Here is a 22256-nt window from a genome sequence, read left to right as displayed (position 1 = left end):
GAGATGAGTCTTCAGGCCACGGCGGAAGATGGGTAGTGAGGGGGAGGTTCGGAGAAGGACGGGGAGTTCGTTCCACCACTGGGTAGCTAGGGTGGAGAAGCTCTGTGATCCCTTTGGTCGGGTGGGAGGGGTTACAAGGCGCCCTGCTGCCACAGAGTGGAGTGGTCGAGCAGGCACATAGGATCGAATCATGTCCTGCAAGTAGATGGGGGCCGTCCTGTTGGCTGCAGTGTAGGCAAGGCTCAGGGCTTTGAACCGGATCCTGGCAGCGAACGGTAGCCAGTGGAGAGATCGCAGCAGAGGAGTGACGTGGGAGAATTTGGGAAGGTTGTAGATGAGTCGGGCAGCGGCATTCTGAATCATCTGTAGTGGCTGTATGGCACAAGCTGGCAGGCTTACAAGGAGAGAGTTGCAGTAATCAAGGCGAGAGGTCACCGTAGCCTGGACGAGCAGCTGGGTAGAGTGCGTCGTCAGGTATGGTCGAATCCTTCTGATGTTGTACAGAAGGAATCTGCAGGACTGTGATGTTGCCTTGATGTGCTCCTTGAGGTCCAGTCGGTCATCCAGGACCACCCCCAAGCTCTTGGCAGAGTGAGAGGCAGTCACTGTGGTGCCATCAACCGTGATTGAGAGCTCACGTAGTAAGGGGGTCTTGCATGGGCAGAAGAGCAGCTCAGTTTTGTTGAGGTTGAGCTTCAGGTGGTGGCTGGCCATCCAGGTGGAGATGTCAGCCAGGCAGGAAGATATCTTATCATTGACCTGTGTGGCCGAGGGAGGGAAAGAAAAGAAGAGTTGTGTGTCATCTGCATAACAATGGTAGGAGAAGCCATGTGAATTAATAACTGAACCAAGAGATTTGGTGTATAAGGAGAACAGCAGAGGACCCAGTACAGATCCCTGCGGCACTCCCGTAACAAGGGGATGAGAAGCAGAGGCAGACCCCATCCAGGTGACCTGGTAGGACCTATCTGCAAGATAGGAAGCAAACCAAGACAGGGCAGTCCCAGCAATGCCCATCTCAGCCAAGGTGGAGAGGAGTATTTTATGGTTGACCGTGTCGAAAGCTGCAGACAGGTCAAGAAGGATCAGGACAGAGGAGAGGCGTGCAGTGGCAAGTGCCTCCGTCACAGCCAGGAGCACAGTCTCTGTTGAGTGCCCGGATCGGAAACCAGACTGGTGAGGGTCTAGCAGGTTGTTCTGATGGAGAAAAGAGGTTAATTGTTTAACAACTGCTCGTTCAAGGGTTTTGGACAGAAAGGGTAGAAGCGATATGGGTCGATAATTCATTACATCGGAGGGGTCTGAGGTGGGTTTTTTGAGAAGTGGGGTAACAAGAGCCATCTTAAATTCAGAGGGAACATGACCAGAGGCAAGAGAGGAATTAACAATGGAGGACAGATAGGGAAGGATCTCGCTGGAAATGGATTGTAGAACTGTAGATGGGATGGGGTCAAGTGGACAGGTGGTTGTACTTATTCTAAGTCAGTGTTCTTTTCCCCAAAATTCTAAGTCAGTGTTCCAGAACTCCATTGCTTTCAATTACCAGTAGTGTTTGTTGCATCACCCTTAGAATGTTCAGTTTAAGAACATTCTAATTGCCACATAGGCTACATTTGTGATCTTACACCATAAAGGCTTAGAAATAATGAATCAAGAATCAAATGATTGTTGTAGAAACTGGGAAAAAGTACAAAGGCAATTCTGGATAAATGCATTGCATCATTGCTCATTTCACGGGACTATCATAATTGGTTATTGATTTTTCTAGCCAAAAATAATATTATCTGCCTGTGTTAGTCTTCTGGACGCCAGAGAACGCACGCAGCTTCCTGTAAAATTGTATCCAGAAAAAAATGTGCTTTGAAATCCGTTTTCTCATATTTACTTCTTGATTTCTCCATGGGGACTACACGGCGCGTCTACTGGAGCGAGAGAAATAAAAAGCGAAGACGGCAGAACGTCGGTTCAAACAAATTTAAAGACCGTGGCAAAATCAGTTTTCTGTGTTATGTCTGCCCCGCCCTGCGTGGTCTCTGTATTTCTTTTTTCCTGTGGGGGCAGCGGCTTGCGCTCTCTGTCAGTTCCGACCGCATGCCTCCAGCCCCTGACCTACTCTAGTAAACAGTGTGCGAGCGCGCGGCACCACCCTGCAGTGCCGCATCGATCGCCAGCGCTCGATCGATACGCGCTGACTGCGGGACGTGATCGTGCTTAAGCGGGATTTACACAAGGCCACGCTCAGAAGCTCCAAAGGCTGGGTTGCCCTGATTGGATGGCTACACATTTAAAATCATTAGCCGTCTTAGAATCAGGGTCAAAATGTTTATCAAACCGCTTAAATAAAACGCGTGAGTTTACGCATTGCCATACACTGAGTAAAAAAGCCCTGTTTGTCACAGTCTGGCAGTCCAATCTTGCTAACCGGAAACAATGATCATTGCGCTAAATATAGAATCTGTGTGCTCTCCAGGTTTTTCCTTTACGCATGCACTTTTTTCTGATTGAACAGAACTGCAGCATCCCCCGGGAAAGCTCGGCGACAGCCGGCCGGGGGACGTGCAATGTGAAAAGTACTGGTCCATTCTGATTAAAAACTAGAAACCAGCTCAAGCGCGTGGGCGCAGCCAGAATCAGAACACCGTGTTATAAATTGTAAAATGCAAGTCATTTCCTGAGACACCTCAAGGACTTCCCTAATACTATTCTGAAACTACTTATGGTCGTACGTTTCTCCTTCCGTTACTCAGCATATACCACCAGTCAAAGACAGGCAATGTGTGTGGAAAAATAATCCTATTATTATTATTATTATTATTATTATTATTATTATTGTTGTTGTTGTTGTTGTTTCTTTTTTATTTTTATTTCCCAAGAGTTGTTATGTAAGCCAGTATTTTGATATTTTGCTTTGTGTTTGGAGCTCTAATTTATTAAGACAGGAGAAAACAAAGCGCTGTATTTGTAACAACATGTTTAATAAGTTGTTGATAGCCTAGTTGGCTTTCCAGGAATCAAACACCAATCACAAGCAGTTTTGTTTTCCAGACTGTATTTCGTTTTGTCTCCCTTGAAGATAAATATGAATTCTTGTGCTTGTACTTTATTTATATGAAGAATGCTACATCAAATTACTTTTGTATGCAATTTACATAAAACAACAACAAAAACAAATAACAAATGAATAAAAAACCATTGCAATTTTCATTTATAGCGCAATTGCAAATCTTTCTGAGAACATGATAAAAAGTTACTTTTTAAAATATTTCTGCTTCGTTTACTGACACCCAATAATTTCAACAGTTTTTCTACTTAAGTATCATAACACTATAGGCTTGTGTGTATGTGCGCGTGTGTGCGTGTGTGTGTATGTGTTTGTGCGCGTGTAGGTATATGTGTATTTGTGTGTGTCCATTTCTGTATTTGTGTGTCTGTATGTGTGCGTGCATGTGTCTGTCTGTGTGTGTTCGTGTGTGTGTGTGACATCTGTGTACGCATCTACGTGTGTACTTGTGTGTGCATATGTGTGTGCACGTGTGTGTGCGTGTATGTGTGTGTGTTTACATTCATGTACGTATCTACGTGTCTACTTGTGTGTGCATATGTGTGTGCACGTGTGTGTGTACATCCATGTGTGTGTCTACGTGTGTGCTTGTGTGCTTAACACGTGGAGTTGTATTTGCCTTGCAGTCAGCCCAGCATATAAACTGTTTGTTTACTAATTCTCTGTCAACCGGAACATCAATAATGCGGAATGTTGAATAGTAAATAATGGGAACGAAACTTAATTAATGTTAAACTCCTGAATCCCGCTAGTAGATGAGCTTTGCTGGGAAGCCGTGTGACTTCATTTTACAACTGGAGAAATCACCACAGTTGCAATGTGGTGGTTTCTCCAGTAGATGGTACTATGAGACAAGAGCAGAAATATTAAGTTCCTCTCATGGAATATTTTCCACAAAGGGCTCTTTAAACATACAGTGCTTTATGATTTGGTGTCTTTATATACTATAGGCCTTATAAAGCTTTTTGTGTGATTATGCCACATGTAATAGCTCCGAGGTTCAGTGAGTTACTGAAAAAAAAAAAAAAATCAGTTGGGCATGGGATGGCACGACGGGAAAGATGGCTTTTTCACGTTTCCAAATCTTCAGGACTATTTTGATTGACAGGTGCCAACACTGTCGGTGTGTTGAGACAGGGAACAATGCAAGCCATGTCATTGTGAGGGCGTGGCCAAATCGAGTTCCGACCTTTGGCTCTGTGTCTTTTGACATTTCATCTCTGAGTAAAATAAGCATTGTGCGCACGGGTGATGGCGTACATGTAAAACTGTGAGCATGGCAATTTTATTGTCCTGGATTATAAATATCTACTTTCAAGGCAAATCATTTATTTAGTTTACACTAATTAAAAATAATTAAAAGTCGCTGTATTTCAATGGGACACACTATGGTGGAATGAGCATGTAGCGATGTAGCCCATGTAGCATCCGTAAGGTGGTGTCTTTCTGTGAGGCTTTTCAAGGCATTAGAGGGACTCTTGTTCCTGTTTCTGTTGGGGCCACAGTCAATGCAGTCTGTATTTCGTTAACGTTACTTTTTTCAAACGCCAAGATGAACTTTATTTTAATGTTATAGGGACCATATCAGACGATAGCAAAACATAATTGCTTGACATACTGTTTTAGGACTCGGCATGGCTAAAATATTTTAGATTTCATATATATTGAATTCATATGATGTAAACTTGTATGTAATGCTCAGAATCGTTTTATAATTATTGTTCATTATTGCAAAGTATAGTGTAGGCATACAACAGGGCTTTGGAGACATTTGGAGAACTCTCCAAGGTTCTGAAACTCTGGAATCCGTGTGCCTCCGCTCCGAACAGGTGAACCGTGTCCAGAACGATTTATTTAAGACTAAATGTCGTCGTGAAAGCTCGTGGACAGTCCTCGGAAAGGGCGCGAAAGCCCAGTGGTTTTCAGCTGTCTGAATAGAGCACATTCGGCGGCACATCATGTCCCCTCTCCTCTGGCGTCCGAAAAGCTTCAATGCCTCAACATTTTCTGGTCACATTCTGTCACTATAGGAATAGAGGTCACCACGGGTCACCACCCTCCTCTTGCCCCTATTGCTCAGAGTTAACTAACTTTTGACTTGTCGAAAACCAAAGTACGCTTTAAACTACGCTTTAAAACGTCATGAATGAATATAGGCATTTTGTTAATTTTCTTTTCACCATTGAATCGAGTATCGTGGCGGTTGACATGAGTTTATGGAAATGAACAAAAAGGAAGCAATTTCAATAAAGGGCAAATTATATTACTTCATATTTAAATCATTCCTCCGGAAGTAGTCAGGAAAGGAAGTATCGGCAGACTACATCGGTAGCGTGTAAGCATTATGCCCCAGTTAAACTAATGTCAATCAATATCGTGTTCCATTGTCCGTTTTAAAGGAATCAGACAATTTATTCACAATAAAGAGTGGAGATATGAATTGAACCATTCATGCAGCTTTTTATCTGCGAATGAACCGCAGACACGGCAAGGGTTTAATATCACGTACGTTAATTAAGCCTTTAAATGAATGAGCTATATCTCGGGAACGTAACATCTGTCAGTGAGTGAAAGTTATTGATCAAAGCCGCCTCTAACGCCACGTGGGAAATGAAGCGATGGCAGAGATTTAGAGGTCGTCTGAATTAGTTCTTCATTCAAACACTGAATCATAAACGGGATTAAATATAGGCTATATCCGAATGAATGAAACATTTATAGTAAAAAAAAAAAATAGAAACTAATTTAGACTATAACGTGTTACAACAGTCACCTACAATTATAATTGATACATTGATCTGCAGCTTTTGTGTATTCCTTTACTATGTCCTGGTTCTTCATGTTATTAAATTTAAATATAAATGTGCCATAACCAGTTTATTTTTGGCTCCAAAGAGCTCATCATGTGAGGCACACAAATCTAAACCTGCTTACTTACTGTCTGCACCCAAGAGTCACATTTTGTTATTATTGCTTGAGTTCTAATGGACTTAAGAGGGTGAAATTTGCTGTGGTCATCGTTATGTAAGAAGCGCTATGAGATTATCCTCCTCCAGTCCACTTTTAATCCGACCTTCCATAGGCACATATTTATCTTGTTAGTCCCTTCTCTCTCTGTCTCTCTCTCTCTCAGTCCCATAATCTGTCTCTCTGTCCATCCTCACAATTCATCACTCTGTTTGTTCTACCCTTCCCCCTGTCCTCTTTTGTCTGCCTTCTCTTTTTCCTGTATACTTTCCTACCCTCTCCATTTTGGTCCTTCTACCTCTCTGTAAGGAAACTGGGTCTCGTAACAGTTTATAAAGCATTATACTGACGTATAAGCATCTGACACTTTACTCTTCACATCATCTTTGTTCTTAAATTTAATGTTGAATTTTAGATAAATACATGTTGGCAACCTCACAAACCCAGACTGGTGACTTCAGCAAAATCAAATCCTAAAGCTGTGTTTGAGGGGGGAAAACCAAACTCCTGCATTTATTTGTAAAGCAAGACCACAAATCTTGGCTGAATCCAAATCAAATTTTTATTAGAATTGGGATTGCTTGTTTCTTGAACCCTTTCTATGTTATTGTGTGACACTCCTGAAAACCAGTATAGACAGAACCGGTTGTCAACCTGCTCTTTACACCCAAAACAACTATAGTTTTAGAACCAGTGTTATATAGGACTGCTTGGACTGATTGCTGCCACCATGCTGGTGTGCAAGCGTCTCACTGGTAGACATAGGTAATCCAGTTAAGAATATATGAATCTGCAAAATGAACATAGTTACTGTAGTAATGCTTACCAGCGATGGGGTGCTGTGTCAGGCACTGCTGCTTGTGGGTGGAGTGCTTTCAGATGGGACCCTGGATATGTCTGGGTACCTGAGATGGCCTGACCCAGGTTTTTGCTTTTGGTCTCCTGGTGAAGTTTCTTCCTGCTGCAGGGTGCCAGATTGCCTGCCCTATAAATCCTATTTTGGCATTGATGTGTTTAGGTCATTTATGGCTGCTGGCCGTCCCACTCAGGAAAATTATTTATTTTTTAAATGGCTTTCTGGGAAAGCTTCACTCCTCTTTCCATGAAGACCGTGGGAATTATTTAGCCAGGTAAATATTTCCCAGCATAGGTAGCACTTAAATAGATCTGTCCTTTCAGAAAATCCTTTTGATGTGACTTGTTCACTGTTGTCTCTGAATAAACTGGTCACCTTTCTGTTTCATCTTCTATTTTTAATAAGCTGCATTGCTTCCCTTTGACTCATTGTGCAAATCTACCCTTGGACAAATTATTCATGACGCTGCATTAATACAGATTTCATTGACGCTTCACCTCAATGAGTGCTGAAATATTGATTAGTCGCCGTCGACGTAAGGCTCCTAAAATGGCAGGTGTTTGCTTTTCTTTGCTTTTTAAAATGGCAATGTGTAATTCCATCATGTCTTTGTGTCCTCTAATTGCTCTGATTTCTGCTCCTACCATTCCATCATACTGAAATCTGCAGTAACTATGGAACAATCATTTGGTAAAAAAACTAGAAAAAACGACACTGAAAGAAAGTTGGTACATAACACAAGTAGACACCAAACTATGAAAACACCTGTCTTGTCTGCTGAATTAATAAAGAATATAATTTAGTGACAATGCTTGGTAACCCTGGACATGCAGAACTGCAGTGTTTCTAAGTGCTGTGTCACTGAGGAGGAAATCAATGCAGAAAATGGATTTGGGGAGGGGGGGGGGGGAGGGTGCTGCCGGTACTGGAGGGGCTGATTAGGGGATGGTGTGGTGGAGGGGGGGGGGGGGTAGGCTGAGGACTAATCTGTGTGTCCTGGATTTTTCCGAGCATGGGGAGAGTAAAATTAAGTATTTCTGTAAGAACCACAGGCAGCCCCCAGGTTATGGAGGATCTTGGGAGGGCTTGGGAGGGGTTGCTCAGCCATGGGGAACAGCTCTGGCTCCTGTATGTGGCACCTACATATACTGCACCCGTGGTGCTTGTCTGTGTCCTGTATCCAAGCTGAGGGCTGCCTGCATGCTGTCAGTGTATGCGCTGAGGTGGTGAGTTTAGCCGCTGGCAGATGGCATGATTAACTGAATATTTTGTATGAATTAAAGATCAGCTTTGCCCTGATAACAGGAAGTATTTCCCCCCACACGGAGATGTCAATGCATGGAATACCCTCTCTTGGCCTGCTTGTAGTAGAAGCTCAGGCTGCTGGCTTGTTAAAGACATAGCTTGAAACAGTGCTACATATTCTCTTTAGGCAGGAGGCAAAATCTGAAGTTGAGTTGGCTGAAGGGCCTGTTTGCATTATCAAACACTTAGTGTGAGTTTTGTAGGCAGAAATTAAGCCTAGTCCTGGACTAAATTCAATGTTTAATGTAGATTATCTATAAAAAAACTCAGTTTAGTCCTGGACTTAGATTACTCTGTGTTTAACAGATACACAGCTTTGCATACATTTACATTTGGTGTAGGCACAAAGTGGTTAAATCCAATTTTATTTACATAGCACCTTTCTTACAGGAAGCAACTCAAGGTGCTTTACCAAGCAGTTCAGATACAACAGATAAAAAAAAGAAACAATAATAAAATAATAATAATAAAAACAAAAAACAACCACAGAAATCATACAACAAATAAACCCATACAACAAAGGATGTAATAGTAAACACCATATAATCAAACTAAAACCAATTAAATTGCCTTAAATGAACATCTGCATTGAAAAGATACACTTTAATTTGTCACGCATGACTCATCACTCTCCCGGTGGTTGCAGGTTTGAATCTCTGGTGAGGCAGCCCTGCTGAACCTCAGAAAGAGGCACTTAACCAGATTAATGGCAGTAAATCTTCAGCTGTGTGATACATTTAAAGAAACAGCGACCAAGTCTGGATATGGGTTTGTGTGGAATCGAGTTAGCGATTGAAAAAAAAAAAAATCTCTATGAAAATGTTATCAGCGATGGCTTCACGCTCACATTTCCCTCCGCTGCAACGCTCCCCGCGAAGCAGCGTCGGCTCCAGCAGTGCGTGGCGAGAAGTCCCCGGGTCATTCGCATAGAAAAGCGAGCGATTCCGTGTGGCGAGAAAATTCCCATTACGGTTTAATCATCTGTGAGTTTTGGAATGGAGCTTTAACCCCCCCATACCCCAGTCCCACCCCCACTCCCCGCCCATCTCCCAGCCGTGTGCAGCTGTCCTGACAAAGAGGACTCTCAACACCTGGACGGCTGGACTCCGTTTCCAGCTCCCTGGAACCGCTCAGAACCCGTGACCCCTCCCTGTCCTCTGTCCCGTGTGCAGAGAGAGACCGCGGGGGCCTGCAGATGCCTCTTTGTGAGAGCGAGCGTAGGGGCCTGCCTGCTGGACTGGCTCCTAGGTTTAACTGGGCGCTGGAAGAAGCAGCCTTAATTAAAGCCATCCCATTGATTCTCTCTTGGCTTTCCCCACCAGCTTAATTACGGATTCAAATTGTCCACGCCTGCCTCTTCCTCCCTCCATCCCCTTATCTCTCTCTCTTTCATCCTGATCCATCTCTCCTGCTTTCTGTTCATCGTGTTACTCGCAGGATGGCCGTCCATTTCAACCCTTTAAAAAGAGATCAAAATATGTGATTAGAATGTTTGTAACTGAACATTCTAATGCTGATGTAACAATCACTATTGGTAATTGAAAGTAATGGCGTTCTAGAACACTGTCTTAGAATTTTGAAAAAAATAAATTAAAAATAAACCTACTCTTCAAAGGGCTATTAAGCACTGCGGATATCAAAGCTCTCATTAGAGCTAGAGTGCCCCATGGCTGTGCCATCATAAAAGTACATACACACACATACACACGCGCGTGCACACACACACACACACTCACACAGCTGCGTGCGTATGCACATCATACCATACCATTATAACGGTTGCTTTGTACAGTGACCAAGACCGTTAATGACATTAATAATAAGAATAAGAAGAAGGAACCTGGGTCATGCTCAAAAAGATAGTTGTATTAATATATGCAACTCAGTGAAACAGTATATAGAATCAATACAAGAGGTCTGCTCTACTGATGAAGTCACAGATCTCAGTCCACAGCTGAAAAAGTTCACAAAAAAAACCAAAAAGATGAAAAAATCCAAAATATGAGGAACAAAAAGAAAAAGGATAGATCTCACCACTCTGTTGTATGGAAGTCCATCATTTCAGTTTATAAACTCCAGTAATCCATGAGAGCAAAGGAAAAAAAAGTCTTCGGAATCCATTAGGCCTTTTTCTTTCTTAATCCCAATGGTTCAAGCAGTCCAGCAAAGCAAACAGAGAGATTTCCTGAACTATATGAGCAGTGATATAGAAAACAAGCCAAAAAGAATCCTTTTACTTGTTTTAAAGTGATCAAAATGCTCTAACTAGGCCTTAGCCAAAACCATGCTCCTAGTTTTCTTCCTCACTCCACCAAACATTTTTTCCTTTGTCCTCACCCACTTCCTGTCTCCTGGTGGTGTCAAAAGGTATCGCTATCAAGAGATAGGGGAGAGTATACAGGCCCTGCTAATTGATGGAACCCTGTTCATTCTGTGGGTTACACCATAACTGGGCTTTTTCATATGAAGGTGGTGGTTGAGTGAGAAAAATTATGGCTGTTGACAGTGTACAGAGAACTGGTCTGAAAGTCAGAGGCTGACGTTAGGGTGGGGGTGAAGAGGGTGTTATGCACAGTGAAGGCGTGTATTTATTTGGGGGTGGTTACCATCCATTTCTGCATGGTGTCATTGCTTTTACCTACTAAATGTTCAGCACAGTGGGGTTTGAGAAATTTAAAACAAGTGAAGATGCTCTTCTGCTGTGGTCTTCGGGAGTTTTCTCTTACGGTAGTGAAGAGGAGGCACAACAGACAGCATGCAGAATGTTTCCAGCATCAGTCTGTGATTTAGTCTGAACACAGAGAGGCTAATCGTGCATGTTCCCTATTGGCGAATGCTAAAATTGTCACTGTAACCCAGAACTGCACTATCCACCCATCGGCTTTTTGTGTTTTCAGATAACAAAGCTGCACAGTACGTCACACAGGGTGCTTAGAGAAAATTGCAACTGTGTCTGATTCAATAGGTCCAGCATTTCAGTCAAGAAAAAGTGTACATAAGGCCGCGAGGAACCAAGAGTACAATGTGCATTATTGGTAGTTTAATATTGTAACTCTGCATTAATCTGTCAGATTTTATAACTGTACATATAAACATTGCAACTGTGAACAGGGCAGTGAAAGAGATTCATTCTTGGTTGGCAGATTGAGCCCCAGCGACTTGTGTTACGTTCCTTTAAAGACCTTGTGCAGCCTCCCTTTTCTTACATTTAAATTGTTCCTTTAGTTACTAAATTACAATATATATGTATTTTTTCTACTTATTAGACTTTGAAAAGATAAAAACCTGCTTTGATGTAAAACATGAATTTTTAATATAGCAGACTCAAGACTGGCTGGGCGTGTCAGTTCTGTTCTAATTATTTATGCTTTCACTTTTGATTGACAGCCCGGCCGCTCACTCCCACTGACCAGGATCAGCGCTCACTCCATGTAATGTCAGTTGTTAGCTAACATGTTAACTGATCGTATTAAGCAAAGGATAATTAGATTATCGATAGCATCAAAGCTATCTAGGATTCCCTGGTTGGGTTAGTTAGCTGCGTTGCGTTTCATGCACATTGAGCTAGGTAGCATGCATAAAACACCTAAAGTAAAAAGACAAACAGACCTTATCTTGATCTTGATTGATAATTGGCACAGCATCTGGCTTTAGAAACGTTGTCTTGGCGAAACCCAGGGCCGGATCATGGTCCCATGAGGCCCCTGGGCACGTCTTTTGGAGGCCCCCCCCCCCAACAACAATATTAAATGATAACCACTAAACAGTGTGCTAGTGTGTAACAACACCACAATGTGCATTTAGCATACTTGTTCATTTTGGCTAGCTAATAAGCTCTCAATGAGGTTTTTATTCCCACGGCCACAGCATCCCATATTTTTGAACTAATAGTAGTTTTGAACTAATAGCACTAATAGTTAGCTAGCTAGTAGCTTTGATTTAAGCATCATGACTATGGCATGCTGTTTTAACATTTATTCACCCCACTGTAGCTAGCTACCCCTTTATCTTATACCCCTTTCACACAAAGAAATGGCACCTAACTAACTAGTTAAGTTATGTGCCACCTAACTAGTTAGACAGCTGAGTTTTAGGCCGATAGCTAGTTAACTAGCTGGCTTTTTAGTGCAGCTAATTTGGTTGTAAGGGCAACTAGCTGGCAAAAATGGCAGCTAGCTAACTCAGTGGAATAGGTTTAGTTTGAACATTGGGGGGACACATTAGTAGTAGTATAAAAAATGAAAATAGGTATAACACTTGTAAACTGATTCGACACAGAACACCAGAAGCCATCGCTGCCCTCGAGGTGGACCTAAAGAAACAAAACTGGAACGAGGTTTATGCTATTGATGATCCTAACAAAGCCTATGAGGCTTTTTTGTCCACATTAATTGTGCTCTATGAAAAAAACTGTCCATTAAGAAAACTCACAAGGAAGCACAAATATGTGGACAAGCCATGGATTACCAAGGGGATAGAGAACGCATGTAAAAAGAAAAATGTATTATATAGGAGATTTTTAAAACATAGAACAATAGAAGCAGAAAACAAATATAAGATATATAAAAATAAATTAATAAGTATTATGAGATCTAATAAGAAAGAGCATTATCACAAACTATTGGAGCATATACACATATGGAGTATAGGAGTAACACCCAAGGAACATGGAGAGTGCTTAACAGCCTAATTAAAAAGGGTACTGGAAAAGCATACAAACCAAATTACTTTGTAAATGATAACAATACAATTATAAATAAAACTAAAGAAATTGCCAATGAATTTAACAATTATACAATTTAGCAAACAAGATTGCGAAGCCGAGAAATAGGGATGGTGTAGATGAAGACATTGTTCATAAAAACTCCTAATCCATCTTTATTAGAGGTTCTGATGAAAAGGAAATACTTGACATTGTTAAAAAATTTAAGAATAAAAAGTCCACTGATTGGACTGAAATTGATATGTCGTTAGTAAAAGATATTATAGAATGTATAGTGAAACCATTGACACATATCTGCAATCAAGCCTTCCAAACAGGTATATTTCCCAGCAAAATAAAAACAGCAAAAGTCATTCCTATTTATAAAAGTGGAGATAGACATATATTCTCCAATTATAGACCAATTTCTCTGCTTTCCCAGTTCTCAAAAATTTTAGAAAAACTATTTGTGCAAAGATTGGATAATTTCATAGAAAAACACAATTTATTGAGTGACCGTCAGTATGGCTTTAGAGCTAATAGGTCCACCTCAATGGCAGTGATGGAACTGGTAGAAGAGATTTCTACTGCAATGGACAACAAGGAATATACTGTGGGGGTGTTTCTAGACCTAAAAAAAGCATTCGATACCATTGATCATGGCTTATTAATGAAGAAACTGGAGAGATATGGTATTAGAGGAATAGCACACTCATGGCTAAGTAGTTACCTCGATGATAGACATCAATATGTACAAATAAATAACATTGAATCTGATTTGTTGAAGGTTACTTGTGGGGTTCCACAAGGTTCTGTGCTAGGCCCTAAACTGTTTATATTGTATATAAATGATATTTGTTAAGTGTCTAAATTGTTAAAATTTGTTTTATTTGCTGATGACACTAATTTATATTGCTCCGGGAAAGGTTTGGAAGGGCTTCTGAATACAGTGGAAAGGGAATTGAAAGTCTTAAAGAAATGGTTTGATATTAACAAGTTGTCACTGAATTTAAGTAAAACAAAGTTTATAATATTTGGTAATCGGCAAATGAATAATCAAGTAAAAATTATAATAAATGATGTTGAAATAGATTATGAAAATAAATGTCTGGGCATGATAATTGACCATAAATTATGCTGGAAACCACACATAAATAATGTGAAAACAAAAATGTCTAAAACCATTGCAATATTATATAAAACTAAAGATATCTTGAATCAGAAATCACTATATATACTGTATTGTTCTCTCATAGTTCCATACATTACCTACTGTGTGGAGGTATGGGGAAATACATACAAAACCAGCACTTATCCAATTTTCACCCTACAGAAGAGATCTATAAGAATTGTAAATTGAACTGATTATTACGAACCAACCAACGCACTATTTATTAACTTTCATGCTTTAAAATTTTATGATTTAGTTGATCCTAAAACTGCACAGACAATGTACAAAGCACAAAATAATTTGCTTCCTAACTGTATTCAGAGGTTGTTTGAAATTAGAGAGAGCCAGTATGAAATTAGGGGAATAGGTATGTTTAAAAAATCAAGGGTAAGGACAAATATAAAGATGAGATGTATATCTGTCAAAGGGGTTAATTGTGGAATAGTTGTGACAAGGAATTAAGAATGTGTAGTTCACTTTGCAAAAAAAAAAATAATGTGGTAAACAAATATAAAACGGAGTTATGATCATTATTGTGTATGAAACGTTTGGAACTTTTGTTTTGGTTTCTGTTCTGTTTTGTTTTTGTATAGCCTAAACCTAGTAGTGAAAGGGTTGCCTATTAGCATATGTTATGTAAAAAGGGTAGGTATAATAAGCTAAATCTTCAGTCTACACCTTTTTGGTCAATATTTTTTGTTTTCCTTTTAATTTAATGCCTTATTGTTATGTATTTATTTCTATGTGCATTCTTTTTGGAAAATTGTTAATAAGGCCCAAAATCAATTACTACTACTACTACTACTACTACTACTACATTAAGTGGGGGGTCTGGGGGTCATCCCCCAGGAAATTTTGAGCATCAAACACTTCATTTCCTGCATTCTGGTGAATTTTTTTGCACCAATTTGTGCCTTTTTCTGCATGAATTTATGGTGGAAATGCTTCTTTCATGTTTTTATTGGGGGGGACAAATGCAAGTGTTCTAAATATTGAGGTGGACGTATTCCCTGCGTCCCCCCGAATTCTACACCTATGAGCTAACTAATTTCTGTTAACAAGCTGAATCATATGGGCAGCTAGCTAGGGAAAATGGGCAGCTAGCTAAAATAAAGGGATGGCTAGTTACGGTAAGTCAAATAACGAACGGCTTGCCATAATATGACGTCCTTCAAACTGTCCTGTTATGCACAATGAACAGACTTGTTGGTGAATATTGTATCATGCCACAGCATATTGTAGTGTGCCAACCAGTGGCTCAGTTGTACAGCACTGTACTCTCTGAGAGGCTCTCGTTTTAAGCATGCACTGTATGTACCAAGGGGCCCAGGTGTTACGCTCAATGTATGCACCGAGAGGCCTGGGGGCCCTAGTGGTCAACTCATACTGTAAGCACCCAGGGGCCCTAGTAGTCAGCTCATGCTTTAAGCACCGAGGGGCCCAGGTACCCTCACACTTTAGGTGCCCAGGGGCCCTAGTGGTCAGATACACATTAAGCCCCAGGGGCCTAGGGGCCCTAGTGGTCAGCTCACTCTTTAAGCACCAAGGGGTCTGGGGGCCCTCACATTGTAAGCGATGAGGGGCCCGGGGGACCTAGTGGTTAGCTCATGCTATTAGCACCCAGGGGCCTAGTGGTCAGCTTGCGCTGTGTGCACTGAGGGCCCTGGCGTTCAACTTCCTTCGGAAGTCTTGGGCCACGCACCGCACGCGGCCTGAGGCTTGGAGGCCCCCTGGCAGTCCGAGGCCCCGGTGCACTGGCCCGGTCCATAATCTGGCCATGGCATCCTCTTCTGTTCATAATTGTAGAATGAATCAGGGGTAAAATGTGTACTGCACAATTTTGTCACCTTTGGTAGGCTATTTCTAACTGTGCACTGTTTTGTTTTTCTATATAATCGATCCAGACCTTTCAGAGACTTGGATCTTTTGGCAAGGCGTGAAAAGATGCATTCCTATCTCTGAAATCTTTAATCAGGCATTGTTGAACTGGATAGTTAATGTTAGCAGCAGACCTGCGCAATGTGTATTTGAGAATTTGCTCATGGCTTGTGAACTTGGGAGCGCACACTACATAAATATTCATAGTGGGTGAGTGTTTTGGCCACCGCACATTGGTCAATACAAATTAAAACATTCGTGACGTCACGAATTGGGTCTCAAAACCACCAATACCAAATACTCCACCAGGCGCCAATGTTGAGCATTGTATAGTTTTTAGGGGAAAAAAAACTATTTCATTACATTCATGTATGGAATACTTTTAAAATCAATGTGTAAGTAACCTTATAGTCTTTGGTCATAATATAGCCTAAGTATTTTAAAGTCATGATTTTGACTGCACAGGGTCTTTAAGGGGTTGTAAAATTAGCCCATTAAAACCATTCATCTGAGCAAATACCTGCGATGTCTAACGGCTTTGTCGAATAGAGCTCTTCCCCAGTTCAGTGATTATGGTGAAAATCAATGCCTATTAATCCTCCTCGTGCTTGATACCGCAGGGAATTATCATAAGATTTAAATGGCATTGACTGAAACCGACAGCCTCTCTGTTACTACATTTAAATAATAATTTAGATAATTTTAGATAGAGAAAAAAAGACCCATGCCCCCATTGAAATGAACTGATGCAGATATATGTTCATTTCGCGAGGTCTGATTAAGAGGGAAGTAATATTCAGCGGGGGAAAGGCTTGAATGATCCCGACCAGTGCACCCGCACAGTAGCCTAGTACTGGTTTACCAGATTATCGGTGGTGTAGATAATGTGTCCAATTTATCTCCTCCAGCAGTAGAAAGAAGGGGCAGCGGACTGTTAAATAGCGTGCGCGGCCGAACACTGTTTCACTTTGTACTATACCGAGGCTGATTGCGGGGACATCACGAACAGATACGCATCATGACTCTTTATAGGGGAATCCTGAATTCGATTTTCAAGGGTCTTGACGACAAGACGGCTAAGGCAGGGCAGCCTACTTAAGAAACACATTCGCGTTTTTACTCGGGACTGAATGGGATTGTAGACCTGTGAACATAATAACACCAGATATTTCCCAGGATTTAAATAGGCTACACAGCCTGGGATCGGAAAATCGCGTAGGCTAGACCGTGAAAGCCCTCGCGGAGACAGATATTTAAAGAACCACGTAGGAGCACTGCTTTCCACAGTTGTTATAGGCGACGGCGAGACTCCAAATCTGATTAATGTGTATCTGCTGCATTTCAATGGTGCAAAATGCCAGATGTGCAGATGAATTTGGGAATTAACCCTGTTCGTACACCGCTTATATAAAATATAGCACTGTCTGGGGGGTAGGGTTGTAGCAATTAAGTGTCACAAGCATTTTTGCAGTGGCATCCCTCTTGCAGAATACCAGCTGAGTTACTAATTTTGAAACCTATTAGCCTACTGCCACGGTGAGCGGCTAATACTAAATCTGAGAACGCACAATAGCCGCAAACCCCGCTATCGAGTCATCGTGGTGCATTATGGTTGAAAATATTCTCCGAGTGCATTAACGTTCAGCTTAATGCATAATATCCCCCCCCCCCCCCCCCCCCCCCCAACCACACTCTTCCCCGCAGCCCGATGCCATTTCCCAGTGCGAAGTGTCAGTGTGCCGCCCGCTTCGGGGGACGCTAACCCCCGCATGTGCTATCACGGTGATGCTGACGCAGTCCGACACCGGCAATCTGTACGGGGAGGAGCCTTCCGTAACGCAGTGTGGTGGGATTGTAGCAACGCCAGCGCTTTCATGCAGCACTCGGCGCAGCCATAGAACGACACCGGGGGGGGGGACAAACCGGGCAATCGAAACGACAGGAGGAACCCGAACTCGGGATGCCAGCTGACTGACGCACAATCCCCCGTCAGCACACTGCTGCAGTCTAAAAATCCTTATCCAAAACGCAAGTCACCCAGTCGGGAGATTTATCGGCTCTCGATAATTAACAGACCTGCAAATACGCACTGGGTTTCATTTGACTTTTATCGCTGGTATGCTCTCTTCGCGCCCGTGCTTATACCAACGTCAGTTTTGTTGGTTCGTTTTATAGCGTTGCTGTAGCCGCTTTTATAGATATATTTGAAGTTTATGATGTCGTCCTTTTACACCGAGCGAGCAGCGGAAGTCTAACCCGGTCAGGTTAGTTGCACCTTGCGCGAAGCCGCTGCTTCTGCTCACGTGGGCGCCCCCCGGAGCACCACGGCCAGGAATTGCTTAGTTCTATAGTTTTTAATCATTTCTGTGGTATCCTTGGAGACAGGTTTTTTTTCTCCGACGTGCAACCTGCCGCGTGCTCGAACCCTCTGCTCACGTTGCTGGTTCAGGACCATGGGCACGCATTTGTCTGCTAAGTAACGATATCATAAATGGATGAAGATACCGACACCCGTAAAATCAACAGCAGCTTCCTTCGCGACCACAACTATGCAACCGAAGGTAAGGCTGCCCTATGTGTATGAATTATAACAATGGATAATTATAACGATTTTTAAATGGTCACGATTAAATGCATAAACATATGTCATGAGGAAGGAACTTTATGGGACTACTAGCAATGAAGTTAAGTGTCAGTTCGTGCGACAATCGTGGGACCCACCTTGAGGTTTAACGTGAATCATGCCAAAACAAGCAACACGACGGGATAGTCCGTATCCAAATGTTATTCAGTCGCATCCATGTTCTGGCTGCAGAGAAAGTTGACAATGTTTTTCGTAAGTGTTTAGCTAACACCGATAGACTGCATGTCACGGGTCAGTAAATTATGCTCAATGCGCAGCGGGGTGGTGCGGGCTACCAGCGAACTCTTAAACGGGAAAAAAATGATGCGCTCACATGTGGTGAATTAACGGGGGACTGAACAGTTCTCGTAAATTAATACTTCTATATTAAGCTAACGTTCTGATATATAGAGCAGACTTGAAATGTTAGTTTTGGTAATAAAAAAATAAAAAATAAAACTTTTTATTTAATAATGGAAGGGGCATAAAAGCACGTTTTTCGTTGAGTTAATATCGAGAGAAAAAGCTGTTTGTTTCTGGTGATTGTTTTGAAATATTTTAGATGGAAAAAAAACTCGAACTGTGAACTATGTCCATGCTTTTACAGATTCTTATAAATTTCTTCAAGCTGCCAACTCCTATGATTAACGGGAAACCGGCGCACAGGTGAAAATAGCTGGCCCATAGGCCTACAACTGTAGGGGTATTAGCCGGTTATAACAGCAGGAGCTAATCTCTTCTCAAGTCTAAATACGCTTGTCCAGGTCACCTACTGTCCGATGGAAAGTAGCTTTAGTTAAAAGCGGTCCAATGAGGAGGGATAGTCCTAGATAATGTCCCGTTCCCGTGGTTACTGCAGACAGTGCCCATCTGCGCGAAACGCGACGCAAATCGTTCAGTCGTATCAGGGGGACAACACAAAGGGAGAAAAAGCTCGTGCAGGCTTCATACATTGTGATTATCATTAATAACCGAAAGCTCCCGTGTCCCGGTAGATGAGATACGGCGCTCACTGTATTGTGCACTAAGCGGACCGTCTCCGTAGTCCTGTGAAAAAACTGACCGTTTTGATACGCTCTAAGTGGTGACAGCCCAGTACTGTGGCCTTCCAGTAGTCCGGTAATGCACTGCGGGGAAACGGTGGCCTTTTTCCAAGGTGAAGGAATTTGAGATCAGCCAGGACCAGCCACTCAGGGGGTAGAGAGGCGGAGTGTGTGTAGAGGAAGGAGGCAGAGAATAATAGATTATGTGGAGAAAACAATCAGGCAGAACAGGTGGATCATTGCAGATGATGAGGCTGTATAGTAGGATAATACTTGGCATGGGGTTGTGCTACACACGTATCAGAGCCTTTCGACTCAGTTTGATTTCTGAAGGTGGATAAAAACCAAGGTGTGATTTTCACACCTCTTAATTAGCCCTGGCTATTCTGCCCTAGCACAGCTCAACACAGTACAACACAGCATGGCACAACACAGCACAGCACAGCATGGCACAGCTCAACACAGCATGGCACAGCATAACACAGCACTTCACAATGCAGCACAGCCCAACACAATGCAGCACAGCTCAACACAGCACAGCATTGTCTGAGCACGGTTCTGTCTTGAAAAGGAGAGAACTCAAGCACTGGAACTTTGATGAAGTGGAAAGGTAAACTCTCACTGGGATCTTTCTTCCCCCAAAGTCACTTCACAGATACACAGGAAGGCTGAAGCAGAGGCTGGCTGGATCTGAGAGTGTGCCGGTTTCTGCTCTGACATTGTCTGAATAAATGTTTCAGCAAACTGGAAATCTTCTGTACCTCAGAGATTTTTTTTCCAAAGCTTTCCTTACCCTGGGCTATAACTGACATGTGAGTTGGACTCATTGAGTTGATAAAATCCTTTAGATGTGGTAATAACCCAGTGAGCAAAAACCAGAATCTAAACATCTAGAGGGGTGGAAATCTTGGTTGAGAGACGTCTTGAGACAGAAGGACTAGATTAACCCCAACATAGCTCAGGTTTAATCCTGCATCCCAAACAGGAGGGCCTGTTCTGAAGCTGTTTAATTAATTCATTATTTTATCAGAAACACGGAAATGGAACACGCATTGGCATTCGCCATCAACAGCATTTCCCCATCAGGGTGCAAACTTCTTTTGTTTAGGTTCACCCACCCAACTGAAAAAAATAGGAGTGGGACCTTCTGTTTGGCCCAGAAGAACAGGTTTTGATGATCTCATCTATCCATTGAACGGAGGGACTTGATGCTGCAAGGATGTACTCTAGAATTCCACCATCATCATCACTTTCCCTTAACCCCATCACCCTCCTCCTTCCAAATTTTCTCACTCTCCTTCTCTTACTCCAACAGCTGTGGCTACATGGGGCCCACTGTTTGACTACATGTCCCAGCATGCAGAGCGAGTACATTTTTAACCAGCCTCCATTCACCCAGTGACCCAGTGGCAGGCCTGGCCCCTGCTAACTCCAACCCCATCTTTCCCCCATCCGCTCTGGTACCCCCCCCACCCCCCCCATTTCCCTCCAGACTTTGCGTCTTTAATAATGCAGCGAGTGCTTTCTCATTCATCGGTTGGAAAACTCAGGTCCTCCTTTACTCAGCGCATTATGGGATCTGTGTCCAGGCACGCGTGAGAGGAGCCCAGACGCACATGGGGCCTAGCCCCCGGCGCTAAGTGGGCATTAGCAAGAGCGTGTGGAACAAAGCCTTTCCTTCCCTCTGACTGTGCAGAGGTGACTCCCTGGAAATGAGAAAGAGGGAATTTGCTCCTGGTTTTAAAAATTTTTTTTTTTTTAACCCTTTGAAGAGCAGATTTTTTGGAATTTCATTTTTTCAAAATTCTAAGTCAGTGTTCTAGAACTAACTCCACTGCTTTCACTTACCAGTAGTGATTGTGACATCAGCATTAGAATGTTCAGTTAAGAACATTCTATTCAGATATTGGGACCTCACACCTTAAAGATTTAACAAGGATTGGTCCTTCCTGAGAGATGCCCTGTCCTCTCTGTAAATTTGGAGAGGCACCCGCAGTACATTGGACGGTTGGTGGTGTGTTTGCCAGGTAACTGTACACCATAAAGCCAACTGTCATAAGCATGGCATAGAAACGCTAACATGTTAGGGTTAGCTAAAGTAATGTTAAGCGATAAAGCTGTGCTTAAAAATCTCGTGCTGTTCGAAGTGGCGATTTTTGGGAGATGCACCTGTGCATGCGTCCTACTGAACGAAGCACCACCTGCGCATGCGTCCTTCCTACCAAACGTCCCTCTCAGGTCGTCCATGAGTGAGTGAGTGAGCGACCACAATTTGCCACGCATAGCCCACGGCAGCAGGTCGTCCTGCGCACTGTGGGAAAAACTTGGCCTTGCAAGCTGAATCTCACCCTGCGGTAATAGAATAGCAGTGTTATATATATATTTTAAGCTTGATAGCTACTATTTGCTTTCTGCAGATTGAAGCCTTTAATCCTAAACTACTCGCTTGCCATGTGGTACAGTACACTAGTGTAGCTGCGCTTATGCATTTTAACAGCAGGCCCAATACAGCCTCCCTGCAGGATTGATTAGAAGTGAAGGAACTAGATAAGAAATGCTGGAGGAAGCTATGGGTTGGGGGCAGGGGGGGCAGTGGGGGCAGTGGGGGGGGTAACCCCCTTATTCCCACAATGGGAAGATAGCTCGTAAC

The 22256-nt window shown here is 42.6% G+C and overlaps 1 protein-coding gene across 2 annotated transcripts in view; it reads left to right on the top strand.

Moving 5' to 3' along the window:
• Nucleotides 1-22256, top strand: part of LOC118236475 (serine/threonine-protein phosphatase 2A 55 kDa regulatory subunit B beta isoform-like) — a 74579-nt gene that overhangs the window by 18686 nt on the left and 33637 nt on the right. Inside the window, exon 1 of one of the 2 annotated variants that reach the window (XM_035434905.1) lies at nucleotides 17739-18501. The exons of the other annotated variant lie outside the window; for it this stretch is intronic. Within the exon in view, the coding sequence (XP_035290796.1) occupies nucleotides 18432-18501 (70 nt within the window). The 5' untranslated portion in view covers nucleotides 17739-18431. Of the gene's footprint in view, nucleotides 1-17738; nucleotides 18502-22256 lie in introns of those variants that run through there. 2 annotated transcript variants of the gene reach the window in all.

The sequence above is a fragment of the Anguilla anguilla genome, chromosome 9 (genome assembly GCF_013347855.1).
Source record: "Anguilla anguilla isolate fAngAng1 chromosome 9, fAngAng1.pri, whole genome shotgun sequence".
Taxonomy (NCBI): domain Eukaryota; kingdom Metazoa; phylum Chordata; class Actinopteri; order Anguilliformes; family Anguillidae; genus Anguilla; species Anguilla anguilla.
The sequence above is the reverse complement of the archived record's forward strand: the minus strand, read 5'-3'. Positions and strand labels throughout refer to the sequence as shown.